Genomic DNA, 25,064 nt, shown 5'->3' on the forward strand with positions numbered 1-25,064 from the left:
TCTTTAAAAAATTATGGGATGGAATTAAGAAAGCTGCGGGTTGGGTTCATAAAAAGATTATTAAACCCGTTGCAAACTTTTTGGCACCAGTAGCGAAAACGGCAGGAACTATCATAGGTGGAGTATTAGGTACTAAAGCAGGTAATCCGGCGATGGGAGCACAAGCAGGTAACGCAGTTGGTGGAATTGCTGAAGGAATACTTAATAAAATAGGAGGTAGATAGTGGAAAAATAAATATGAGATCCTATGGATCATCTCGCCACTTAGCGGCTTAAAATTATTTTTATCTTAGTATCGGTTGAAGTCTTTGATAAACTTTTTCTCCTTTATTTAAAACTTCTCTTATTGGGGCAGCTTTTGGCGTTATTGATTCAGCAACGTCACTAATTGCTTCTTTATTCTTAAATATCCAATTTGCTCCTTTCTTCATTGTTTCCCAAACTTTATGCGCTCCTCTTTTTACTTTATCCCACAGTTTCTTAAAGAATCCTGCAGCCATAGTTGATTATTTCATTAAAATTAAAAATTCATTTTCATCTTTTAATTTTGATTTTTTATTTATTAATAAATGACGACTAACTATTTGGTGCCAAACACTAAACCGATTAATGGAAATGTGTTTCATTCATTCGAAAAGATAAATGAAATATTCGCAAAGAATGACGGTAGAAGATATTATAGAGAACTTGAAAGTTCATGCTATGACTCTGATGCTCCATATTTTGATGATAAACAAACTCATTTAAGAATTACAAATCCAGCTCATGATGTGAACCAATTAGGTGACACATATATTAAACGCAAAGTTAAAGCAACTCTAGTTTCAAATAAAGCTTTCACATGCGATGCCGCTTTTAAATGCATGCGTTTATTCGTTGGTTACAAATCATCAAATCAAAGCTTTAAACAATTAGAAGTAGAAACCGAAAGAGGTGATGCCGGTTATCTTCAAATGGATTGCGCCCGTGAATCTTTCGCATTTGCAACATATAAACCAAAATCAGAAAGGAAAGTTAAAAAGTTTGTTCATTCGTTATATAATAATGTTCAAAAATATGATAACTCAGTATGTGGTAAATATATTGACCCTTCAGAAGTTTTCAAGAAAGCAAATGAAGAAGTTGATGTCACTTTTGATATGATTATTCCGGTAAATGATTTGTTAGCATTTCAGGCGTTCAATGATTATCCTAAATCATTTGGTGATATCATTCTTAAATATTATGTTTTCAGGGATACTTTAGTATTTTGTCAGGTTGACCCGTTAAGAGTTGCTGATTTACAAAATTACGTTTATGAAAAGATAACTGATGAAAATTATGAAAAGATTATGAATCATGTTTATAAATATGATCGCAAATTCCAACAAATCGGACTTCCTGCCAAATTAATTACAAGCTTAGCCGCTACATCTGCTGAGGCAACAGTTGATGACGTTATTATTTCATGCACAAAGATGGAAGTTTTAGAGGATAAATGCATTACACCAGGATACGGTTTAATTGAAGAATCAGTTAAAGCAATACCACTTTTGTTCAGTAAGGAAGATCCATTCATGATTCCAGCTTAACATATTGACGTTCGTTCACTAAATGGAGGTTGCATCACTCCTGAAGGTATCAGCTCAGATTTCTCATACGCTCTTCATAATGTTACAGATGTTGTGTTAACATTTCCGAAGAATGCAATGCAAAGAACGGTTTTAGAAAATCCAATGCTTCGAGGTCTTCAGGTCACTATAGATTCCAGAAACTTCCCCGATCAAGCGATGACAACAGTGGGTGACATATTCTTTACACGTATGCTTCAAGCTTCTGATTTAGATGGAGTGAATGAATGCGCGGAAGAATACGAGGACTCATTAACTAGACCACTGAATGATGATGATGGCACGCCATTAGCTAGAAAATGGAAAGACCAAACTTCATTCTTATGCACTATTCCAGTTCAACGTGATGGAGCGGGTATATTCTTTGATGGATTAGAAACTTTCAACTCACAAGTTACAGTACAAGTGAAAGCTTATCCAATCATTCAGGGTGAAAATGACACTTACTGTTCAAAGGTGACAAATCCTCCTCAGGTTTGGTTTACTAGGACTACATATTGGACATGGACACCGGACGAAGGTTTGAAATATCATCCAACAGGTACACCACCACAGTATAGAAGTTCATATGATGAAATATTGATGAATAGAAATGTTTAAAATTATAAATTTATTTTTGATTAAATGGATTTAAATTCATCCACCCCTTATGAAGAATTAGCAGGAGTATATAATACATACATAGATGATATGATTAATGAAGCATTGAGTGATAATAGAAATGCTCTATCTAAGGAAAAATTAATGAAAATTCCATATTCTGAATGTTACTTAAATTCAATCACTGCAGCAATTGGTAAACAAAATAAAGGTAAAACATTAACGATATTAAAACAAATTATCATTATTGCTAACACTTCCCCCATTCACATGTGTTAATTTATATCAACCGTTCAGGTTCACCTTCAGATGATACATTTGAATCTTTAAAGCATTTAATCAAAATTCCAATTATTTATTTATCACAAGAAGAAGCAGAAGATTATTTAAAAAACTTTTTAATGTATAAAGAATTATATAATACAATCAAGAAGCAAGGATTAGAGGATAAAATTATTGATAAACAACGGGATGAATTATTTGAAACACTTTCTATTTCAAATTTTGATAGAGAATTTTTGCATTCACTCATTTTTCTAGATGATGCAGTGAAATCAAAACTAATAACAAATGAGAAATCATATTTTAATCAGTTATTAACTCAATGTCGACACATTCAGTGTTCATTCTTCATGGCTGTTCAATATTTCAAAGCATTAAGCACAAACATTAAATCAAATCTATCAACCCTTTTCATTTTCAGTGGGTTTAGTCGTCAACAGTTGAACGTTATGCTTTATCAAGTGAATTTACCAATGAGCATTAATGAACTTTACACACAATATCAGCAATTAGGTGAACATGGAAAAATAATAGTTGATTTAAATAAAGGAAGTGTTAAATTTGATTAACTTTTTATAATTAATTTTTATTTTTTATTTATAATTAAACATGACAGAAATAGCAAATCTTCTACAGGTTCCATTAAAACAAGGAACAAACAAAAAGGGTGCATATAATAGAACTATGAAAGTTCCTGATGGAATGAAAGAATTAGTTCATATTGTTGCTGGTCTTCAAAAAGATGTTAAACAAATGAGAAACGTTTTAACATTACCAGAAGCTCAAGCATATGCCAAACGTCAAGGTCCAAATTGGGAAGCACACGAAGCAGACATTACGGGTCCAAATGGAAAACCTGATGGTATAAATGAAGTTTTCATTACTGATGGTCAGGGTAATATTAAAGTCATAAATGGTTACAAATTAACTATATCTGATTATCCTAAACGTAAAGCATATAATGAACGTTATCCTATGCAATTTGATGAAAATGGAAAAGCTGTTAAACAATACATTGGAGAAGGTAAAAATGGTCCAATTAATTCATACCGTTATAATCCATATTCTTATTTCAATGAAGAATTAAATGCTATTGAAGAGGGACCGGATGGATTACCACGATATTCTAACCAGTTTGATGGTCAATATGCAAATATTAGACCTGAAATTTCAGCTAAGAAATTCTTTAAAGTTGCTTTATTCGATCCAGTTTTCGCAAATGTTAAAGATGAACTTAAACAGCAATTCCAACCAATTATAGTAGCAAGAATTGCATCAGGTGCTTTATCTCAAGCATTCAAAGATTTAATTAAGAAACCATTATATCAGCAACGAGGTTTAACTTATGATTTAGTTAAGGAATCAGATAAAAGAAAATTTGAGAAATCAGGTGATTATAAGAATGCAATTAATGAATATATTAGGTCTATTAATTACAATGAAACAGCTAAAAATCAACTTCAAGAACAAATACAGGGAATAATAGATTCAAAACTTCCGGCAAAATAAAAGTTTAAATATATTTTTTTATTCGATTATAAATGAGAAGACGTTTCACTAGTCAAAAGAACACTAACGCAAAAGCAGAGATTACGGTTGGTTATAACGTAAATGATGATAAATCACGAATTATTCAAAATGTTAAAGTTAATGTTAGCCCTGAATTAACAAGGTCAGCAACTCAACCAAATTTATTAACTCGTGACTTACCGAAGAATGAGGAGAATGAAGAAAACCATGAGAATGGAGACCCAATCATTTTATCTGAACCCGGTAAAGAACCTGTTGAAATTCCCACTTATCCAACATACCCCCCGCCTCTTTCATCAAACATCGAGAACCCATATAAAATAGACATTAATTCTGAATTAATGAAAATTTACCGTGATATAATAACTGATAATTATGATTCAATAATAAATTTAATTGACCAATCCGGTTTAATTATTTTACCTTATGAATCATTAATTCACATTATCGCCATTCTTTGTGATGTTCAAGATTCAGACGTTAAGATTCAATTTTTCATAGATGATGAGGTTTCATGCTGCGGAACAGTTGCAAAAATAAATCCTATAAAGGATATTAGCACAATTAAGATATCAAAGAACGGAACAACAACTGAACTTCATTTAACATATAATGATATTTATAATAAAATATTTGATGAATATAAAATATCACTTGAAAAATTCTTTGTTAAGACTATTTAATATTCAAGCATTAACATTATTGAATAATAATCCTTTGAATCATAATCAATAATAATTGACCTTTCACCAGTTTCTATCGTTTGTTTTATTTCTTTTGGTTCCCCACTATCCGAATCGGTCATTGTAATTGTTTTTGTTATAGTATCAGCTTTATCTTTAACTTCAATCTTTTTTCCATCGGGATATTTAAACCAAAATTCCAAAAATTCGATATTGTCAATCTGTTCATATTTTAATCTATCAATTACATTTTTAATACCATCTGAAAATCTTATGAAATGGTCATTATATGGGTTTGATTGAACTAAATTTGAATGAAGTGAAATATAACCTGTTGATGAATATGACACTGACTCATATTTTCTGAAAACACTAAAATTTATAACATGAATGAATTTCTTATTCGTTGAATTTATGAATTCTTGAGGTAATCTTATTCTAGTTTTATTTATCACTGGAAAATAACGCTTTACCATATTTTTAATCGTAATAAAAAATGTCAATTATCAATATTATTTTGAAAGGACTTCAGGGAACAGGTAAAAACAGATTTACAGACATTATTTCTGAACTTCTCGCCGGTTATTCATGTAAAAACATTACCGAAATAAGTGAGCTAACGGGTAATTTCAATTCAGTAGTTGAGAATAAAATGTTTCTTGTACTTAATGAACTCAAGAATGTAGGTGAAGACAGACTCGCAAACTTCAACGCTTTGAAATCAATTATTACGGATAATGAGATTAGAATTAATGAAAAGAATCAACCCAGAAGAACTGCACAGAACGTTGCAAACTTCATTTTCGTAACTAATAACGTCTACCCTGTCAAAATTGAAGTTGGAGACAGAAGATACGTAGTTTTAAGAGTTAATGGTAAATTCAAGGGTCAATTTGATTATTTCAAGAATTTAATGGATTCATGCACAAAGGAATTTTATGATAATTTACTGACGTATTTTATGCAATATGACCTTTCATCATTTAATGTACGAATCATACCGATGACTGAAGCCAAACAAGATTTAATTGAATTATCAACAAATCCTTTAGATGTATGGATAAATACACATTATGATGAATTGTGTGCAGGTATGACGTGTAAAAATGCTCTATTCTGCAAACCATCAGACATGAAAGACAAGAATTTCCAAATGAGCATTAAGGATAAATGTGATAGGAAACAAAGAAGAATAGATGGTAAACAAACATGGTGTTATGTTTTGAAAGAAGAAATGAAAGGATTATATAAACAGGTTGAACCAAACGATAATGAGGATTCATTTACTGATGATGAAATACCTGTAAATGAAGCTTTATAAAGTATGATTGGAATTTATTTTTGCATTAATCCTGCTGTGTTGTCAAAATGTCATGTTGTCTCATTTTTTCAGAGAAGTTAATTAACCTGGTGACATGGTGACGTAGTGACACCCTCAGTTCTTCAAAAATAATTCATAAATGCCTTCCTCCTTTCGTACCTGTGTTGTCAAAATGTCATGTTGTCATCATTTTTAAGAGAAGTTAAATAACCTGGTGACATGGTGACGTAGTGACACCCTCAGTTCTTCAAAAATAATTCATAAATGCCTTCCTCCTTTCGTACCTGTGTTGTCAAAATGTCATGTTGTCATCATTTTTAAGAGAAGTTAAATAACCTGGTGACATGGTGACGTAGTGACACCCTCAGTTCTTCAAAAATAATTCATAAATGCCTTCCTCCTTTCGTACCTGTGTTGTCAAAATGTCATGTTGTCATCATTTTTAAGAGAAGTTAAATAACCTGGTGACATGGTGACGTAGTGACACCCTCAGTTCTTCAAAAATAATTCATAAATGCCTTCCTCCTTTCGTACCTGTGTTGTCAAAATGTCATGTTGTCATCATTTTTAAGAGAAGTTAAATAACCTGGTGACATGGTGACGTAGTGACACCCTCAGTTCTTCAAAAATAATTCATAAATGCCTTCCTCCTTTCGTACCTGTGTTGTCAAAATGTCATGTTGTCTCATTTTTTCAGAGAAGTTAATTAACCTGGTGACATGGTGACGTAGTGACACCCTCAGTTCTTCAAAAATAATTCATAAATGCCTTCCTCCTTTCGTACCTGTGTTGTCAAAATGTCATGTTGTCATCATTTTTAAGAGAAGTTAAATAACCTGGTGACATGGTGACGTAGTGACACCCTCAGTTCTTCAAAAATAATTCATAAATGCCTTCCTCCTTTCGTACCTGTGTTGTCAAAATGTCATGTTGTCTCATTTTTTCAGAGAAGTTAATTAACCTGGTGACATGGTGACGTAGTGACACCCTCAGTTCTTCAAAAATAATTCATAAATGCCTTCCTCCTTTCGTACCTGTGTTGTCAAAATGTCATGTTGTCATCATTTTTAAGAGAAGTTAAATAACCTGGTGACATGGTGACGTAGTGACACCCTCAGTTCTTCAAAAATAATTCATAAATGCCTTCCTCCTTTCGTACCTGTGTTGTCAAAATGTCATGTTGTCATCATTTTTAAGAGAAGTTAAATAACCTGGTGACATGGTGACGTAGTGACACCCTCAGTTCTTCAAAAATAATTAATTATTGAATAACCTAAAAACCATTAACGATAAAATAACTGATAACAAAATTTTATTTTTATATAAATGGATACCCCACAAGCTCAAAATTTACCACGAATCATAACAAGGGAGGAAATGATAAAAATGATGCAAGAACGAATTAAAAACAACAAACCACGAAAACCGAGAAGATGCGGTTATGCAGTAATGATGGAAAGAAGAACCCAGAAGGGTTCGGGAAACCATTGACGGAAGAGGAATAAAAATTAAATTTGGATTGAGTTTAAAAATTCATCTTTATTAAATTCATCTCTTCCAATCAATTTATTTATTCTATTAAATTCTTTTATTTTTGCTTCACCCAGTTTAAGGATTGAACGGTAAGTTTCTAATTTTTCGATTATTTCTTTCCTCTCTTCATCGTTTTCAGTTCCATTAGTTTTATGGGCATCAGCCCCACCACATTGCGGCTTCTTTTTGTAATAGCATATTTTTGATTTAATTCTGTTTAGTTTCTTTTTATATTCATCGTCTGGACTCTGAATCTTAATTGAATCAGGACTCTTGGATGCTTCGTTGTCACCCATTTCTTACGAAATAAAAAAATTAAATAATATTTAAATATAATGGAGTAATAAAATAAATCGGAATTTCTATTAATTTATTGTCAACTTCAACTAATGCATTGCCGTTAATATATCTAACAAATTCAGCTATTGTGTCAAATCTTCGTCTTCTTTTTGTCATTGATTTATCAGTTTTTCCATAATCGAGATGAATCAAAACTTTATCCCCTTGTTTAAAATTCATGAGCCCCGAATTAATTTGTTCACGTTTAACATCATTTAACCTTTCCATTTGTTTTCTAATATATTCCCATTCTTTTGAAATATCATTTTTCATTTCCACTGGTTTCATGTTTATAGTTCTATGCCATGTATTATTGTAATAATATACTAACTGCTGTATGATGGAGTCATGATTTCCATCCCAATATATCTGACCCCCAACGCATCTCTAAGAGTTCTCATTACCGCATCAACTATTTTATTATGAAACGTATATGGAGAGGATGAGAAGTAAAAATTAATTTGTGGGAAATAATGAGTCATAGTTGCCTGAAATCCTTTATCACCATCACCCCTGATATTATCTACTCTTTCATGATCTAGTAAGTATTGAATAGCTCTTCTTGTTTCCTGTTCTGTTTTCCCTTTCACCGGAATGCAATATAAATATCTAGTGTTAATGTTAATGGCAAATAAATAAGTAACGTTTCCTTTTGAATATTCTAAATGATCGATTTCGTATGAATATGGATATGGGGCAAATGAAGGGCGACTAAATTTTTCCTTTAACAGTTGAATTTTTGGGTCAGTTGGTTTATTTAATATATTGAAACCCTTTTTAAAATCTTTTTGCTTCTTTAATGTTTGAAATGGATATAATAAAGTGAATGATGAAGGATTAACTGAAGGAGGAGGTACTACCGTTGGAGGTTTTGGTGTTGCAGGTGGTTTAATTTTATCTGCTTTGATTTTGGATTTCATTCCTCCCGTCATTAATTCTGGATGTATTCTATTCATTTGTTTTAAATATGTTGTATATAAAGGTTTGATATACTTTCCCGCTTCGAGTTTATGTTGAAGGATGAATTCCAAAAGTTGATCTTCATTTAAAAGTCGGGCTGAATATGGTTTAACTAATGAATCATAAATTAAAGCTTGTGCTTCATTTATGGTCTGAAGGACCTGGGCTTTTTGCACCTTTTGTTTTTGTTCCTTTGGTTTTTGCGGCTCAGGATTATATAATTTATATGATTCATCAATATCTTCTTCTGTTAATACTTTATTTTTGAAATCTTTCAACCGTTTAAGTTGTGATTTAGTTTTTCCCTTTGAATATCCATTATTTTTAATTTTGTCTTTAATTCTAGAAATTATTCTATCATGATATTTCAAAATTTCATTTTTATAATACGGATAATAATAATCCATATCATCACCCGTTATAGTGTTATCATATTTTTGGAGATATGCTTTTAAATCGTAATAATCAAGAAAATTTTGATTAAATATTAAATCATAAATTAAAATTTTTAAATTTGTGCTATCCATTTATATAAAAATAAAATAAGTGTTTTAGGGGTGCCCGCCTCTTTGAATCATAGTATCAAAACCATTATTTACATATTGAATCGCATCATTAACGGTTCCTTTTGTCTCTTCTGTGGCATTTTATTAAAAATAAAATTTTAAATTGTATTAAATAAATGGCATACAACATCCATTTTCACAACATACAGCCTTAGTGTGTGCTCCTGTTAATGCAGTCTTACCGATTGTTAAGCGAGTCATTGACCAGTTTTTAAGTTGTAAATTAATATTCTGACCATCGAAAATAACTTTATCATTTATTATATCCAAATAATTTTTAGGTGTTAATTGTTTATTTTGTCGTAAACTAACACCTTTCATTTTTTGTGCAATCTTTTTAAAATCACTTCCATCAATTGAACCGTTGAATGATGTATAACACTTAGGGCATAAAGCAACCATGTTATCACCTTGTTTCTCAATTGCTAAACCCAATAACTTCTTCTCATGTGCTTTTTCTTCAGCTTTATTCTTTAATTTAGGTTTAAATTTCTCATCAAAACAGAAGAAATCAAAAGGTGCGAATTTGAAAATGTTTTTATCATAAAATTGTTTATCGGTAACAATTGCTTGAAATGCTTGAGTGTTAGGAAGATTTGGGTCGCCAGCGATTGCCCAATAAGATGAATCAGTATCACCTTCAATGAAATGAAAACGATTAACATCCATGCATTTATACATAAAATCATAAATGAAAACTAAATACCAGTATTTTGCGTTATCTAAAGTGAAGAATGCCTCTTGTAAACATGTATCACATCTATAAAATCTATCTTTAAGCATCACTTGATATGTATCCTCTCCTATTTCTCTTATGTTTTTAAACTTATTTGACATACATGCAACGCGTGCCTTCTGTGCATTTATGATTTTAGTCTTTGCGTAATTTTGTGTATTCATTGCATCGTAACCATATGATCCATTAAGTGAAATCTTGCAAAATAAACTTTTTCCTTTATTTCCTCGTTTATGAATCCTAATTTTTTAACGTCGTTAGTCTTGACACCCATTTCATACAAAATAAAAAAATAAAATAATAAACATAACTAAGTTTTAATTTTTCGTAAGACATGAATTTTTAAAGTTTATTATTTCATTATGGTAGTGAATCTTTCATTCATGAAAATAATTATTTCTAATTTCTTTTACTCGTTTATGAGGTCTTTGATTATGACTCCATTGATTCCATGAAATTAAATATTCTTTATCATTATATTTATACCTCATTAGCTTATTTTGGCTTTCATATTCATTTAATAATTCACAATCTTCATTTTTAAATTGAAGTTTAACCCATTCAGGATTTAAACAATATTTAATTAATCGCGGAATATCTGACATCATCTATATATAGCTTCTTTTATAAAAGATAAAAAAATAAATTATTTTAATGATTTATAAATAAATATATTTTAATGCATCGTCTATATATAGACGTAACAAAAAAGGTCACTAAACCCGTCATATCCTACTACTAATATAATAAATTCTTACAACATCAATTTACAAGCAACTTCTATGATATTTGAGCGAAGAATGATCAACTGGAGAAGTTATAAAAACAAAAATACAATTTTCAAATTTAGAATTTACATATATCAATAATCTGATAAAGATGATGCTGTATATGATATCTATAGCAATAAGAAAAGCTTATCCTATTAATTCCAAGTAAAAAGGAATGAGATTTAAAATTTGATAAATATATTATTTATAAAATCTTTTAAATTTTAAAATCTTTTATATTTTTGAAATAATATTCAAAAATATAAAATTCTAAGTAAAAAGGAACACGATTGAAAATTTGATTAAACTCATTTTCCTAAGTAAAGTATCCCTAACGTTATTCTGCCTCAATATTGTGTGAAACTCTATCACAAATTTGAATAAGAGACTTTACGAAGAAAAATTTGATTAATTTTTTAAAGATTTATAGAAATAATATTCAAAAATATAAATTAATATTTATACATAAAACAAACATAATATTTATTGAACTGGAATTAAATTGAAAATCAAAAGAAGGTCTTTGAACATGTCATCGTTAGAATTGAGGTCAATATTACCTGATTTATATAAAAGGAATATTGATTGGAGCGAATCCGACTCTGCCATCGTTTGAAAAATGTATCTTTTCATTTCTTCTCCGAGTCTATCGACCATTTTCCTCATTTGAGAATAAGAACTCCTTACTTGATGCTCTGATGAGATGTGATCGGTTGAATCAGGTCCGAATTTCCTGCTTAGGTATGTTAAAAGCTGATTCAACCAATTACTTGAAATATTTGCAAGAACTGTAAGATATTGCTGTTGTATTTCAACATTATCATGGAAAAATTGATAAGCCTGGCATAATGCATCTGGACTACGGCATTTTAGAGCTGCATTAATCACACATTGTTTGAGCTCTGGCATTTGGCCCATTTTTGATATCAAAATGAAGACTTTCCTTGGATCAGTTGGCGCAACTTCTAACATATCAATGTATTTTGTTAAATCTGTTAAATTACGGTTTCTCATCGCTTGGCCAAGGACAGCGTTCAGTTGGAAGATAGTAGGGTTCGCCTTGAATGCTTCGTATTGTATTTTTTCGTAATAAACTCGTAAAGGAGGTATCATATTTTGAGAATAAACACCTTTAACGTCAACTTCAAGTAAAATTGAAAGACAATTATTCAAAGTTTCTTGGCAGTCAAAATTCATGATATTTTGGTTTAATATCGATGTGAAAATTTGCATGCAAGAAGTTTCGAAGGAATCACGTAAAGCATGGACTTGGCGAGGGATAGGTCTGACCCATTTAATCATTTGCATGATTTTGTAAAGGAAATGAAAAGCTTCCAAGAAATTAACGCAAATTTTGAAATCTTTTGCTCCTTGAGGGTTTAATCCGCTAAGCATCTGTACAAAAGATAGAATATCAAATATTTCACTTAGAACGGCGTTAAGACGCATATTGATTTCTTCATCTGAACGTCTATTTGGTGAAGTATCATTAATCATGTTGGTAATTTGCTGAATTCTGCGGTTGATTCTATCTGTTTTCATTGCCAAAGAAGTTTCTTTGAGTTCTTTGATAACTTTGGATAAAATATTTGTCTTTAATTTTTCAGAGTTGATATTCTTTGCGAGAATTGGCTTTAATATTGAAATAATCTCTTCAGAGTTAAATGTTGAATCTAAAGAATTGATATTTGTGTCATCTGTTGGCGTTGTTTGATACATTTTTTATTTTTGATTAATTTTAATTAAATCTACCTGAAATATTTTTTAGACCCTAAATATTTGAAACTTCAAAGAATCAGGATATCTCAATAATATCTATATGCAAGCTTATTGGTAGAAAATGGATTCCCGCAGAAAATTTCTCGAATTACTAAAATTTTCTTTGTGATATCCTCGATTAAGATACTTATGATGATGCCTATGATATGACAGAATATCTATTGGATACCAATGATAGGAATGAATAAAAAACATCCAAAATACAAAAAGTAGTAGGATAGGAAGGGGTGTGTGACTTTTTTTGTTACGTCTATATATAGATGAAGGTATATTTTCACATCTTCTATATATAGATGATATAAAAATTTTTTCTTACGTTTTTTAAGTCATGAATTCGTAAGAAAGCGCGACATTATTAAATAAATTAGTAATAAATATTATATACTAAACACATTTTAAAAAATTAACATTAATTTTAAAATAATTTATTTTTTTATCTTTTATAAAAGAAGCTATATATAGATGATGTCAGATATTCCGCGATTAATTAAACATTGTTTAAATCCTGAATGGAATCAATGGAGTCATAATCAAAGACCTCATAAACGAGTAAAAGAAATTAGAAATAATTATTTTCATGAATGAAAGATTCACTACCATAATAAAATAAAAAATAAAAAAATAAAATTTTTTTAAAAAATAAACTTTTAAAAGAATTTGATGAGTTCAACATTGAACTTTAAGAAACTAATGATTATTTGAATTTATGAAATCAATTATTTGATTCATTCTTTCTTCAATCTCTTCTATTCTTTTTGTTAAATCATTAATTTTCATTAATGAGGTGATTCTTGATTGAGGAATAGATTTCAAACTAACCACTCCTTTTATTTTTGAAATTTTGAATCCATCAACTTTAAACATTTTATTCAATTTACACGTTGTCAATTCTTCAAATAATTTTTTATTGTTAGCATAATAGTCATTAAATTCTTCAACAGATGAAAAAATTTTTATTTCAGTAATTGGTTTAACAACGTTTATTTTTTGTTGAACATTTTCACTTTCATTTATTTCTTCCTCCTCTGTTTCATTTATTTTTAAAATCGGTTTCATTTATCATTAAATAAAAATTAGAATATAAGTGATGAAATATATTTTTTAATTAATATTAAATCAGAAATGGCGGCAGGATTCTTTAAAAAATTATGGGATGGAATTAAGAAAGCTGCAGGTTGGGTTCATAAAAATATTATTAAACCCGTTGCAAACTTTTTGGCACCAGTAGCGAAAACGGCAGGAACTATCATAGGTGGAGTATTAGGTACTAAAGCAGGTAATCCGGCGATGGGAGCACAAGCAGGTAACGCAATTGGTGGAATAGCTGAAGGAATACTTAATAAAATAGGAGGTAGATAGTGGAAAAATAAATAAATATTATTTTTATCTTAGTATCGGTTGAAGTCTTTGATAAACTTTTTCTCCTTTATTTAATATTTCTCTTATTGGGGCAGCTTTTGGTGTTATTGATTCAGCAACGTCACTAATTGCTTCTTTATTCTTAAATATCCAATTTGCTCCTTTCTTCATTGTTTCCCAAACTTTATGCGCTCCTCTTTTTACTTTATCCCACAGTTTCTTAAAGAATCCTGCAGCCATAGTTGATTATTTCATTAAAATTAAAAATTCATTTTCATCTTTTAATTTTGATTTTTTATTTATTAATAAATGACGACTAACTATTTGGTGCCAAACACTAAACCGATTAATGGAAATGTGTTTCATTCATTCGAAAAGATAAATGAAATATTCGCAAAGAATGACGGTAGAAGATATTATAGAGAACTTGAAAGTTCATGCTATGACTCTGATGCTCCATATTTTGATGATAAACAAACTCATTTAAGAATTACAAATCCGGCTCATGATGTGAATCAATTAGGTGACACATATATTAAACGCAAAGTTAAAGCAACTCTAGTTTCAAATAAAGCTTTCACATGTGATGCCGCTTTTAAATGCATGCGTTTATTCGTTGGTTACAAATCCGGCTCATGATGTGAATCAATTAGGTGACACATATATTAAACGCAAAGTTAAAGCAACTCTAGTTTCAAATAAAGCTTTCACATGTGATGCCGCTTTTAAATGCATGCGTTTATTCGTTGGTTACAAATCATCAAATCAAAGCTTTAAACAATTAGAAGTAGAAACCGAAAGAGGTGATGCCGGTTATCTTCAAATGGATTGCGCCCGTGAATCTTTCGCATTTGCAACATATAAACCAAAATCAGAAAGGAAAGTTAAAAAGTTTGTTCATTCGTTATATAATAATGTTCAAAAATATGATAACTCAGTATGTGGTAAATATATTGACCCTTCGGAAGTTTTCAAGAACGCGAATAAAGAAGTTGATATCACTTTTGATATGATTATTCCGGTAAATGATTTGTTAGCATTTCAGGCGTTCGATGATTATCCTAAATCATTTGGTGATATCATTCTTAAATATTATGTTTTCAGGGATACTTTAGTATTTTGTCAGGTTGACCCGTTAAGAGTTGCTGATTTACAAAATTACGTTTATGAAAAGATAACTGATGAAAATTATGAAAAGATTATGAATCATGTTTATAAATATGATCGCAAATTCCAACAAATCGGACTTCCTGCCAAATTAATTACAAGCTTAGCCGCTACATCTGCTGAGGCAACAGTTGATGACGTTATTATTTCATGCGCAAAGATGGAAGTTTTAGAGGATAAATGCATTACACCAGGATATGGTTTAATTGAAGAATCAGTTAAAGCAATACCACGTTTATTCAGTAAGGAAGATCCATTCATGATTCCAGCTTAACATATTGACGTTCGTTCACTAAATGGAGGTTGCATCACTCCTGAAGGTATTAGCTCAGATTTCTCATACGCTCTTCATAATGTTACAGATGTTGTGTTAACATTTCCGAAGAATGCAATGCAAAGAACTGTTTTAGAAAATCCAATGCTTCGAGGTCTTCAGGTCACTATAGATTCCAGAAACTTTCCCGATCAAGCGATGACCACAGTGGGTGATATATTCTTTACACGTATGCTTCAAGCTTCTGATTTAGATGGAGTGAATGAATGCACGGAAGAATACGAGGACTCATTAACTAGACCACTGAATGATGATGATGGCACGCCATTAGCTAGAACATGGAAAGACCAAACTTCATTCTTATGCACTATTCCAGTTCAACGTGATGGAGCGGGTATATTCTTTGATGATTAGAAACTTTCAACTCACAAGTTACAGTACAAGTGAAAGCTTATCCAATCATTCAGGGTGTAAATGACACTTACTGTTCAAAGGTGACAAATCCTCCTCAGGTTTGGTTTACTAGGACTACGTATTGGACATGGACACCGGACGAAGGTTTGAAATATCATCCAACAGGTACACCACCACAGTATAGAAGTTCATATGATGAAATATTGATGAATAGAAATGTTTTAAAATTATAAATTTATTTTTGATTAAATGGATTTAAATTCATCCACCCCTTATGAAGAATTAGCAGGAGTATATAATACATACGTAGATGATATGATTAATGAAGCATTGAGTGATAATAGAAATGCTCTATCTAAGGAAAAATTAATGAAAATTCCATATTCTGAATGTTACTTAAATTCAATCACTGCAGCAATTGGTAAACAAAATAAAGGTAAAACATTAACGATATTAAAACAAATTATCATTATTGCTAACACTTCACCCTATTCACACGTGTTAATTTATATCAACCGTTCAGGTTCACCTTCAGATGATACATTTGAATCTTTAAAGCATTTAATCAAAATTCCAATTATTTATTTATCACAAGAAGAAGCAGAAGATTATTTAAAAAAACTTTTTAATGTATAAAGAATTATATAATACAATCAAGAAGCAAGGATTAGAGGATAAAATTATTGATAAACAACGGGATGAATTATTTGAAACACTTTCTATTTCAAATTTTGATAGAGAATTTTTGCATTCACTCATTTTTCTAGATGATGCAGTGAAATCAAAACTAATAACAAATGAGAAATCATATTTTAATCAGTTATTAACTCAATGTCGACACATTCAGTGTTCATTCTTTATGGCTGTTCAATATTTCAAAGCATTAAGCACAAACATTAAATCAAATCTATCAACCCTTTTCATTTTCAGTGGGTTTAGTCGTCAACAGTTGAACGTTATGCTTTATCAAGTGAATTTACCAATGAGCATTAATGAACTTTACACACAATATCAGCAATTAGGTGAACATGGAAAAATAATAGTTGATTTAAATAAAGGAAGTGTTAAATTTGATTAACTTTTTATAATTAATTTTTATTTTTTATTTATAATTAAACATGACAGAAATAGCAAATCTTCTACAGGTTCCATTAAAACAAGGAACAAACAAAAAGGGTGCATATAATAGAACTATGAAAGTTCCTGATGGAATGAAAGAATTAGTTCATATTGTTGCTGGTCTTCAAAAAGATGTTAAACAAATGAGAAACGTTTTAACATTACCAGAAGCTCAAGCATATGCCAAACGTCAAGGTCCAAATTGGGAAGCACACGAAGCAGACATTACGGGTCCAAATGGAAAACCTGATGGTATAAATGAAGTTTTCGTTACTGATGGTCAAGGTAATATTAAAGTCATAAATGGTTATAAATTAACTGTATCTGATTATCCTAAACGTAAAGTATATAATGAACGTTATCCTATACAATTTGATGAAAATGGAAAAGCTGTTAAACAATACATTGGAGAAGGTGAACATGGTCCAATTAATTCATACCGTTATAATCCATATTCTTATTTCAATGAAGAATTAAATGCTATTGAAGAGGGACCGGATGGATTACCACGATATTCTAACCAGTTTGATGGTCAATATGCAAATATTAGACCTGAAATTTCAGCTAAGAAATTCTTTAAAGTTGCTTTATTCGATCCAGTTTTCGCAAATGTTAAAGATGAACCTAAACATCAATTCCAACCAATTATAGTAGCAAGAATTGCATCAGGTGCTTTATCTCAAGCATTCAAAGATTTAATTAAGAAACCATTATATCAGCAACGAGGTTTAACTTATGATTTAGTTAAGGAATCAGATAAAAGAAAATTTGAGAAATCAGATGATTATAAGAATGCAATTAATGAATATATTCGGTCTATTAATTTCGATGAAAATGCTAAAAATCAACTTCATGAACAAATACAGGGAATAATAGATTCAAAACTTCCGGCAAAATAAAAGTTTAAATATATTTTTTTTATTCGATTATAAATGAGAAGACGTTTCACTAGTCAAAAGAACACTAACGCAAAAGCAGAGATTACGGTTGGTTATAACGTAAATGATGATAAATCACGAATTATTCAAAATGTTAAAGTTAATGTTAGCCCCGAATTAACAAGGTCAGCAACTCAACCAAATTATTAACTCGTGACTTACCGAAGAATGAGGAGGAGCAAAATAAAGAAGATGGAGACCCAATCATTTTATCTGAACCTGGTAAAGAACCTGTTGAAATTCCCACTTATCCAACATACCCCCCGCCTCTTTCATCAAACATCGAGAACCCATATAAAATAGACATTAATTCTGAATTAATGAAAATTTACCGTGATATAATAATTAATAATTATGATTCAATAATAAATTTAATTGACCAATCCGGTTTAATTATTTTACCTTATGAATCATTAATTCACATTATCGCCATTCTTTGTGATGTTCAAGATTCAGACGTTAAGATTCAATTTTTCATAGATGATGAGGTTTCATGCTGCGGAACAGTTGCAAAAATAAATCCTATAAAGGATATTAGCACAATTAAGATATCAAAGAACGGAACAACAACTGAACTTCATTTAACATATAATGATATTTATAATAAAATATTTGATGAATATAAAATATCACTTGAAAAATTCTTTGTTAAGACTATTTAATATTCAAGCATTAACATTATCGAATAATAATCCTTTGAATCATAATCAATAATAATTGACCTTTCACCAGTTTCTATCGTTTGTTTTATTTCTTTTTGTTCCCCACTATCCGGATCGGTCATTGTAATTGTTTTTGTTATAGTATCAGCTTTATCTTTAACTTCAATCTTTTTTCCATCGGGATATTTAAACCAAAATTCCAAAAATTCGATATTGTCAATCTGTTCATATTTTAATCTATCAATTACATTTTTAATACCATCTGAAAATCTTATGAAATGGTCATTATATGGGTTTGATTGAACTAAATTTGAATGAAGTGAAATATAACCTGTTGATGAATATGACACTGACTCATATTTTCTGAAAACACTAAAATTTATAACATGAATGAATTTCTTATTCGTTGAATTTATGAATTCTTGAGGTAATCTTATTCTAGTTTTATTTATCACTGGAAAATAACGCTTTACCATATTTTTAATCGTAATAAAAATGTCAATTATCAATATTATTTCGAATAATAGCTGTGAATTAAATTTAACAGTTAGCGGAATTTATAATGTTACTCTCGTTTCTGTGAGTGGTAAATTTAATCCCATTCTTTTAGACCCTTCAGATTATATATCATTTATTAAAGATGACCTTGAAAAAACGTATGATATGTATATAAATCATGTGATAGCGAAATGGATATTAACATGATTTTAAGTTATTTAAATGAATCATTTATCGTATGGTATGAAGAAAATTTTAAATCAAAACCTGATAAACTTTTTGAACTTGATGAAATAAATAACCTTATTAAATTTCCGCTGAAAATTAAATTTTGTACTCCTCATCTTCGTTCATTGTTGGGAATATTAAATTTTGAAAAAGATGTTGGGGATGTTTTGTATTCTGACACTGGTTCCAATTTCATTTTAATCAAATGTGATAAAGTTAATACCCAATGAGATTTTCACATCAAACATTAGACCCTAACTCTTACCCATCAATACAAAACATTTTATCCATCAACTTAAACACATTTTCTTTATCATATCTGTTTCAATTATCCGGGAATTCATTTATTCTTCATTCAAAAGATTTATCAAATATTAAATTTAGAATAACTGACCTATTTGATTGTGATTTAGAATTTATGAATGAAATATTATGGCAATTTCAAATAGAGAAAATAGCTGATGAGATAACGGATTAAATATTTATTTTTAAATCATAATAAATGATTAAACAACAGCAACTTAAGGCGCAAAGCACCCAGATCCTTCAGACCATTACATACGCCATATATGCATATAATTCAAAGACAGCAGAACAAACGCAAAGGTTGAAATATGGAGATTTGGAGATAGTATTGAAAAATGACCGTTTCGAATTCGTTTGCAAAGGTGGTGCAGTGATATCAAATATAAAAGAAATTTTATTTATGAATTCAAAAATTAAAGGAATAACGGATGATATAACATCAATTCCACCAGAAGAACAGAGATATTACGCATTAAATGCATTTCCTAAAGTTTTGAAGATTGGAAGATTTAATTTAAATGAGGAATTCATAGAAGGTTTCCTAAATGACATAATGAAGAAGGTGGATAAGGAATATGTGGATAGTGAATTAAATAAGAAGGCAAATTTGGTTTATGTTGATGAAAAAGATAATGAAATTAAAGAAAAGGTTGAATGGTATCATGAATGGACATCGGAGACTTTTAAAGTTAAAGCTGATACAGGATGGGTTTCAGGATGTTTAGACCTTAAAGCAGATAAAACATATGTTGATGAAAATTATGCAAAGAAGTCGGAAGTAAATGATGTGATTACAAGCATGAAAAATGAAATACTTCAAACATTATATCCTGTTGGTTCTATTTATACGTCAATGAATTCAACAAATCCAGCAACAGTTTTAGGTTTTGGTACGTGGAAGCAGATTGTAGATAAATTCTTATACTGTGCTAGATATTCAAAGCAAACAGGAGGTTCGAAGAAAATTAAAGAAGCAAACCTTCCACCGCACACTCATACAGGAACTACAAACACAACAGGAAATCATTCACATTCAATAACAAAAAGAGGTTATACAAATCTTGCAGCGGGTTCGGATAGATGGGGAATGAATAGATATGATATCACAACTGACCCAGTAGATTCAAGCACAGGTATTTTCTGTGGAACCGCAGGAAATCATTCACACACTTTCACAACAAATCCAACAGGCTCGGGTAAAGATTACATGCCACCATTTGTGACTGTATTCGCATGGTACCGCGTTCATTGAATGTGCTTGAGACTTGACCCAAAGGGTTTAGGCTTACCGAATGAACTAAATATATTTTATGTCTGTAATTAATTAGGTAACGAAGTAATGGATGCACTGCAGAAATAATGTTTACGTTAAGTGACTCAAAGAGTCCGGAGACAAAGTCTCATGTTTACGTTAATGGTTTTTAGGTTATTCAATAATTAATTATTTTTGAAGAACTGAAGGTGTCACTATGTCACCATGTCACTCGGTTATTTAACTTCTCTGAAAAAATGAGACAACATGACATTTAGACAACAACACAGGAAATTTGATGCAGTACAAAAATAAAGTTAGTTTTAAAATTATTTTTATTTATTTTTTATTTTGTATGTAAGAACAGTAATGTCGGTCGAAGCAAAAACATTCACGAACAAATCTAATGGTGAAACATTCACAAAAGGCACTTATAATGGTATTGAAGTCTTACGTAGAGACAAGGATGGTTACATTAATGCAACAAAGATGGCAAGAGAAGCAGGAAAGTTAAACCATTTAAACAGATTTCTCAATAGTGCTAAAATGCAGGAAATTCTTGAGTTTTGATGATGAACGAATACGGTGGAGCCAAAAGTGGCTCGACCTCAAAACAAGCATTTTATGAGCTTACAAAGGGTGTCATGAATGAATTCAAAGGTATTTACATACATCCTGACCTCGTTCATTTTGTTGCTGAATGATGCTCTGTAAAGTATGCATTTTATGTCAAAGATATTATGGACTCCATAGACAAGAAAGTTCATGAGAAATTAGATGAAGAAGAACTCGAAGATACAGTAGAGAATGCTAAACCTTTGTTCGAACAAGAAGTTAGAAAAATGCGCGAAAAACAATTAGAACATGAACGTGAGTTATGTTATGGTTATAGAGATTCTCCATTCGAACTAGACCAATGGGAACAAGAAAATTTAAAGAGAGAATTTAGAGAATATGAACTCGCTAAGATAGCATTAGAAGCTGCAGAAAAGAAGTTAAAAGCTTGGGGTCGTTTTGTACAAAAATATTGTGAGTAAATGAACCATTTATTTTTGTCATAAAGACGCAACGTGGCGGGGCATAGCCCATGACCCAAAAATATATTTTATCGTTAATGGTTTCAGGTTATTCAATAATTAATTATTTTTGAAGAACTGAGGGTGTCACTATGTCACCATGTCACTCGGTTATTTAACTTCTCTGAAAAAATGAGACAACATGACATTTTGACAACACAGCAGGATTAATGCAAAAATAAATTCCAATCATACTTTATAAAGCATCATTTACAGGTATTTCATCGTCAGTAAATGAATCCTCATTATCGTTTGGTTCAACCTGTTTATATAATCCTTTCATTTCTTCTTTCAAAACATAACACCATGTTTGTTTACCATCTATTCTTCTCTGTTTCTTATCACATTTATCCTTAATGCTCATTTGAAAGTTTTTGTCTTTCATGTCTGATGGTTTGCAGAATAGAGCATTTTGACATGTCATACCTGTACACAATTCATCATAATGTGTATTTATCCATACATCTAAAGGATTTGTTGATAATTCAATTAAATCTTGTTTGGCTTCAGTCATCGGTATGATTCGTACATTAAATGATGAAAGGTCATATTGCATAAAATACGTCAGTAAATTATCATAAAATTCCTTTGTGCATGAATCCATTAAATTCTTGAAATAATCAAATTGACCCTTGAATTTACCATTAACTCTTAAAACTACGTATCTTCTGTCTCCAACTTCAATTTTGACAGGGTAGACGTTATTAGTTACGAAAATGAAGTTTGCAACGTTCTGTGCAGTTCTTCTGGGTTGATTCTTTTCATTAATTCTAATCTCATTATCCGTAATAATTGATTTCAAAGCGTTGAAGTTTGCGAGTCTGTCTTCACCTACATTCTTGAGTTCATTAAGTACAAGAAACATTTTATTCTCAACTACTGAATTGAAATTACCCGTTAGCTCACTTATTTCAGTAATGTTTTTACATGAATAACCAGCGAGAAGTTCAGAAATAATGTCTGTGAATCTGTTTTTACCTGTTCCCTGAAGTCCTTTCAAAATAATTGCTGTTTCATTCTTGATTCCAGGATGTTGAATCATTGATGCAATCCAGCTGAGAAGGTATTTATACACTTCATCGTTATTATCACATATGGCTTCTTTAATGAAATCTATAAACATCTCAATTTTTGAGTAATCAAGCTTTTCGAGAATGTTGTATTTATAACCCTGAAACGTTGAGAAAACATCTGGGGAATCAGATTTAAAGCAAACACCCTTAACAGTTAATGAAGACAATTGATTTAGTAGTACATCACATGCTGTTATTGTTTTACCTTCTTCTTTAAATAATTTAATCATTTTAAGTGACTCTTTCATGTTTGATTGAAGAACGAATGATATTTGATTCATTTTGTCGTGTATGTTGTAATCTTTCTGAATGAAGTATTTGTTTCCACAATCTACAAAACGGATTACACGTGATAAATCCTCAATTACTTCAGAACTGTTTTTATACTGATGATTTTCAGCCTTGCGTCTAATATCTGTTATCAAAAACGAGTCATCAAGTTTGATATCAAATGTTATTTTTGGCTTACGTAATAAAGGCAAAACATATTCATCATAATATTCCTTTTGATATAGTTTTAGAATCTTCACTAAAACAAATGGAGAAGTCATTAAATGTGCATATCTACTACGTGCTTTTTCAAAATTACTTTTTGCATTTTCAGTTAAACTGCAGAAGTTATAAACGTTATCGTATGCTTCATTAATCAAATGATTAGGTAACGAATTAATTGCTTGAAACAGTGTGAATAATGTAACTTCTTTTTCTAAATTCATGTTTCCACCGTCATTATGTACTTCAAAATCACAGATGCCATCGACTATGCTCTGGGCAAGTTTATCGTCAATGTTTACATCTTTGTTTTCATTCATGATAGTCTTTATTTCTTCATTCTTTTGTTCAACTCTTACCTTAATATTCAAATCATTTAATATATCATTCACTGTTCTAGTTAATGTTGAATCATAACTTCCACGAATGAATGAGTATGTATTGATTGGTTCTGTTGCATTCTTGCGAACTCTTGAATCAGCCATAACCACTAATGAACGCTTTGAATCATCAATAGAAGTCATTATATCAATATCATAATCATTGCAAGAATAACATTTAATCATTCTGTTCGAGGTTGAATAGAAGAAATTAGTGTTGCAATAAATGTGAAGACCTCCTGAAGCGGTTTTAACGATAACATCTTTATCCGAAAGTTTTGATAAAATGTCTTTTCTAACTGTTTCTTTAAGTTCATCATTGTACGATTTATTGATATCAATATCTATAATCGTTAAATTTGAAATTTTATTTACTAATAAAGCCATACCAGTTTTCCTTCCTCTTCCTCCATCATGTTTGAGGTAGTTATGTAAATCAATCTTGTTTTCACCAATTCTTTCGTTGAGGGTTTTAGTTTCTGCCACAACTAATTCCTCAGCTAATGAATCAATAACTTTTTCATCAGAAATGATAAAGTTGCTGTTGTTGTTTGTTGCTGTCATTTATATAGGAATAAAAAAATAAAACTAACTTTAAAACTAACTTTATTTTTGGACTGCATCAAATTTCCGGGAATGTTGTCAAAATGTCATGTTGTCTCATTTTTTCAGAGAAGTTAAATAACCTGGTGACATGGTGACATAGTGACACCTTCAGTTCTTCAAAAATAATTCATAAATGCCTTCCTCATTAATCCTGCGTGAATTTTGTATAAAAAAACAACCGTCTGAATTTCGGCGGTTGCTATATTCTTCACAAAACATTTACGATGAAGTCATGACAAAGCATATACGATGAAATCATGACAAAGCATATACGATGAAATCATGACAAAGCATATACGATAACGTTTATTTCCTGTGTTGTTGTCAAAATGTCATGTTGTCTCATTTTTTCAGAGAAGTTAAATAACCGAGTGACATGGTGACATAGTGACACCTTCAGTTCTTCAAAAATAATTAATTATTGAATAACCTGATATATACCCTCATTTCTACCCTCTTGCGATTTTCATACGGAATCTCTTCTCTCGGTTTTCCGAGGGAAGCAATCATA

General features: G+C 30.5%; 15 protein-coding genes and 1 pseudogene across 16 annotated transcripts, besides 2 other annotated features; 10 read left to right on the plus strand and 6 right to left on the minus strand.

Moving 5' to 3' along the window:
* Positions 1-284: 284 nt before the first annotated feature.
* TVAGG3_1033160 (uncharacterized protein) lies at positions 285-500 on the minus strand (the record flags this gene model as incomplete). Its single annotated transcript, XM_051255247.1, has 1 exon — positions 285-500. One exon carries the CDS (start codon positions 498-500, stop codon positions 285-287), a length of 216 nt encoding a protein of 71 aa, XP_051080821.1.
* Positions 501-1,182: 682 nt separating this feature from the next.
* Positions 1,183-1,571, plus strand: TVAGG3_1033170 (annotated as a pseudogene). The gene has a single exon. A coding segment is annotated over exon 1 (389 nt).
* Positions 1,572-1,715: 144 nt separating this feature from the next.
* Positions 1,716-2,210, plus strand: TVAGG3_1033180 (uncharacterized protein; the record flags this gene model as incomplete). The annotated part of the gene is made up of 1 exon (XM_051255248.1): positions 1,716-2,210. One exon carries the CDS (start codon positions 1,716-1,718, stop codon positions 2,208-2,210), a length of 495 nt encoding a protein of 164 aa, XP_051080822.1.
* Positions 2,211-2,360: 150 nt separating this feature from the next.
* Positions 2,361-8,605: a mobile genetic element.
* Positions 3,102-4,001, plus strand: TVAGG3_1033200 (uncharacterized protein; the record flags this gene model as incomplete). The annotated part of the gene is made up of 1 exon (XM_051255249.1): positions 3,102-4,001. One exon carries the CDS (start codon positions 3,102-3,104, stop codon positions 3,999-4,001), a length of 900 nt encoding a protein of 299 aa, XP_051080823.1.
* Positions 4,034-4,705, plus strand: TVAGG3_1033210 (uncharacterized protein; the record flags this gene model as incomplete). The annotated part of the gene is made up of 1 exon (XM_051255250.1): positions 4,034-4,705. One exon carries the CDS (start codon positions 4,034-4,036, stop codon positions 4,703-4,705), a length of 672 nt encoding a protein of 223 aa, XP_051080824.1.
* Positions 5,202-6,026, plus strand: TVAGG3_1033220 (uncharacterized protein; the record flags this gene model as incomplete). The annotated part of the gene is made up of 1 exon (XM_051255251.1): positions 5,202-6,026. The coding sequence occupies one exon, from the start codon at positions 5,202-5,204 to the stop codon at positions 6,024-6,026; it is 825 nt and encodes a 274-aa protein (XP_051080825.1).
* TVAGG3_1033230 (uncharacterized protein) lies at positions 7,535-7,855 on the minus strand (the record flags this gene model as incomplete). Its single annotated transcript, XM_001304227.1, has 1 exon — positions 7,535-7,855. One exon carries the CDS (start codon positions 7,853-7,855, stop codon positions 7,535-7,537), a length of 321 nt encoding a protein of 106 aa, XP_001304228.1.
* Positions 8,606-9,532: 927 nt separating the features above from the next.
* Positions 9,533-10,261, minus strand: TVAGG3_1033240 (uncharacterized protein; the record flags this gene model as incomplete). Its single annotated transcript, XM_051255252.1, has 1 exon — positions 9,533-10,261. The coding sequence occupies one exon, from the start codon at positions 10,259-10,261 to the stop codon at positions 9,533-9,535; it is 729 nt and encodes a 242-aa protein (XP_051080826.1).
* Positions 10,262-11,270: 1,009 nt separating this feature from the next.
* Positions 11,271-12,654, minus strand: TVAGG3_1033250 (uncharacterized protein; the record flags this gene model as incomplete). The annotated part of the gene is made up of 1 exon (XM_001298830.1): positions 11,414-12,649. The coding sequence occupies one exon, from the start codon at positions 12,647-12,649 to the stop codon at positions 11,414-11,416; it is 1,236 nt and encodes a 411-aa protein (XP_001298831.1).
* Positions 12,655-13,831: 1,177 nt separating this feature from the next.
* Positions 13,832-14,068, plus strand: TVAGG3_1033260 (N-acetylmuramoyl-l-alanine amidase family; the record flags this gene model as incomplete). The annotated part of the gene is made up of 1 exon (XM_051255253.1): positions 13,832-14,068. One exon carries the CDS (start codon positions 13,832-13,834, stop codon positions 14,066-14,068), a length of 237 nt encoding a protein of 78 aa, XP_051080827.1.
* A 24-nt stretch (positions 14,069-14,092) lies between these two features.
* On the minus strand, positions 14,093-14,308 carry TVAGG3_1033270 (uncharacterized protein; the record flags this gene model as incomplete). Its single annotated transcript, XM_001298829.1, has 1 exon — positions 14,093-14,308. The coding sequence occupies one exon, from the start codon at positions 14,306-14,308 to the stop codon at positions 14,093-14,095; it is 216 nt and encodes a 71-aa protein (XP_001298830.1).
* Positions 14,309-14,801: 493 nt separating this feature from the next.
* Positions 14,802-15,509, plus strand: TVAGG3_1033280 (uncharacterized protein; the record flags this gene model as incomplete). Its single annotated transcript, XM_051255254.1, has 1 exon — positions 14,802-15,509. One exon carries the CDS (start codon positions 14,802-14,804, stop codon positions 15,507-15,509), a length of 708 nt encoding a protein of 235 aa, XP_051080828.1.
* A 789-nt stretch (positions 15,510-16,298) lies between these two features.
* Positions 16,299-25,064: part of a mobile genetic element that runs on past the window's edge.
* TVAGG3_1033300 (uncharacterized protein) lies at positions 17,042-17,941 on the plus strand (the record flags this gene model as incomplete). The annotated part of the gene is made up of 1 exon (XM_051255255.1): positions 17,042-17,941. The coding sequence occupies one exon, from the start codon at positions 17,042-17,044 to the stop codon at positions 17,939-17,941; it is 900 nt and encodes a 299-aa protein (XP_051080829.1).
* Positions 20,304-20,399, plus strand: TVAGG3_1033310 (uncharacterized protein; the record flags this gene model as incomplete). Its single annotated transcript, XM_051255256.1, has 1 exon — positions 20,304-20,399. A coding segment is annotated over one exon (96 nt), but the record flags the coding sequence as incomplete, so codon positions are not given.
* On the plus strand, positions 21,667-21,963 carry TVAGG3_1033320 (uncharacterized protein; the record flags this gene model as incomplete). The annotated part of the gene is made up of 1 exon (XM_051255257.1): positions 21,667-21,963. One exon carries the CDS (start codon positions 21,667-21,669, stop codon positions 21,961-21,963), a length of 297 nt encoding a protein of 98 aa, XP_051080831.1.
* On the minus strand, positions 22,199-24,511 carry TVAGG3_1033330 (uncharacterized protein; the record flags this gene model as incomplete). The annotated part of the gene is made up of 1 exon (XM_051255258.1): positions 22,199-24,511. The coding sequence occupies one exon, from the start codon at positions 24,509-24,511 to the stop codon at positions 22,199-22,201; it is 2,313 nt and encodes a 770-aa protein (XP_051080832.1).

The sequence above is a fragment of the Trichomonas vaginalis genome, chromosome I (genome assembly GCF_026262505.1).
Source record: "Trichomonas vaginalis G3 chromosome I, whole genome shotgun sequence".
Taxonomy (NCBI): Eukaryota; Parabasalia; order Trichomonadida; family Trichomonadidae; genus Trichomonas; species Trichomonas vaginalis.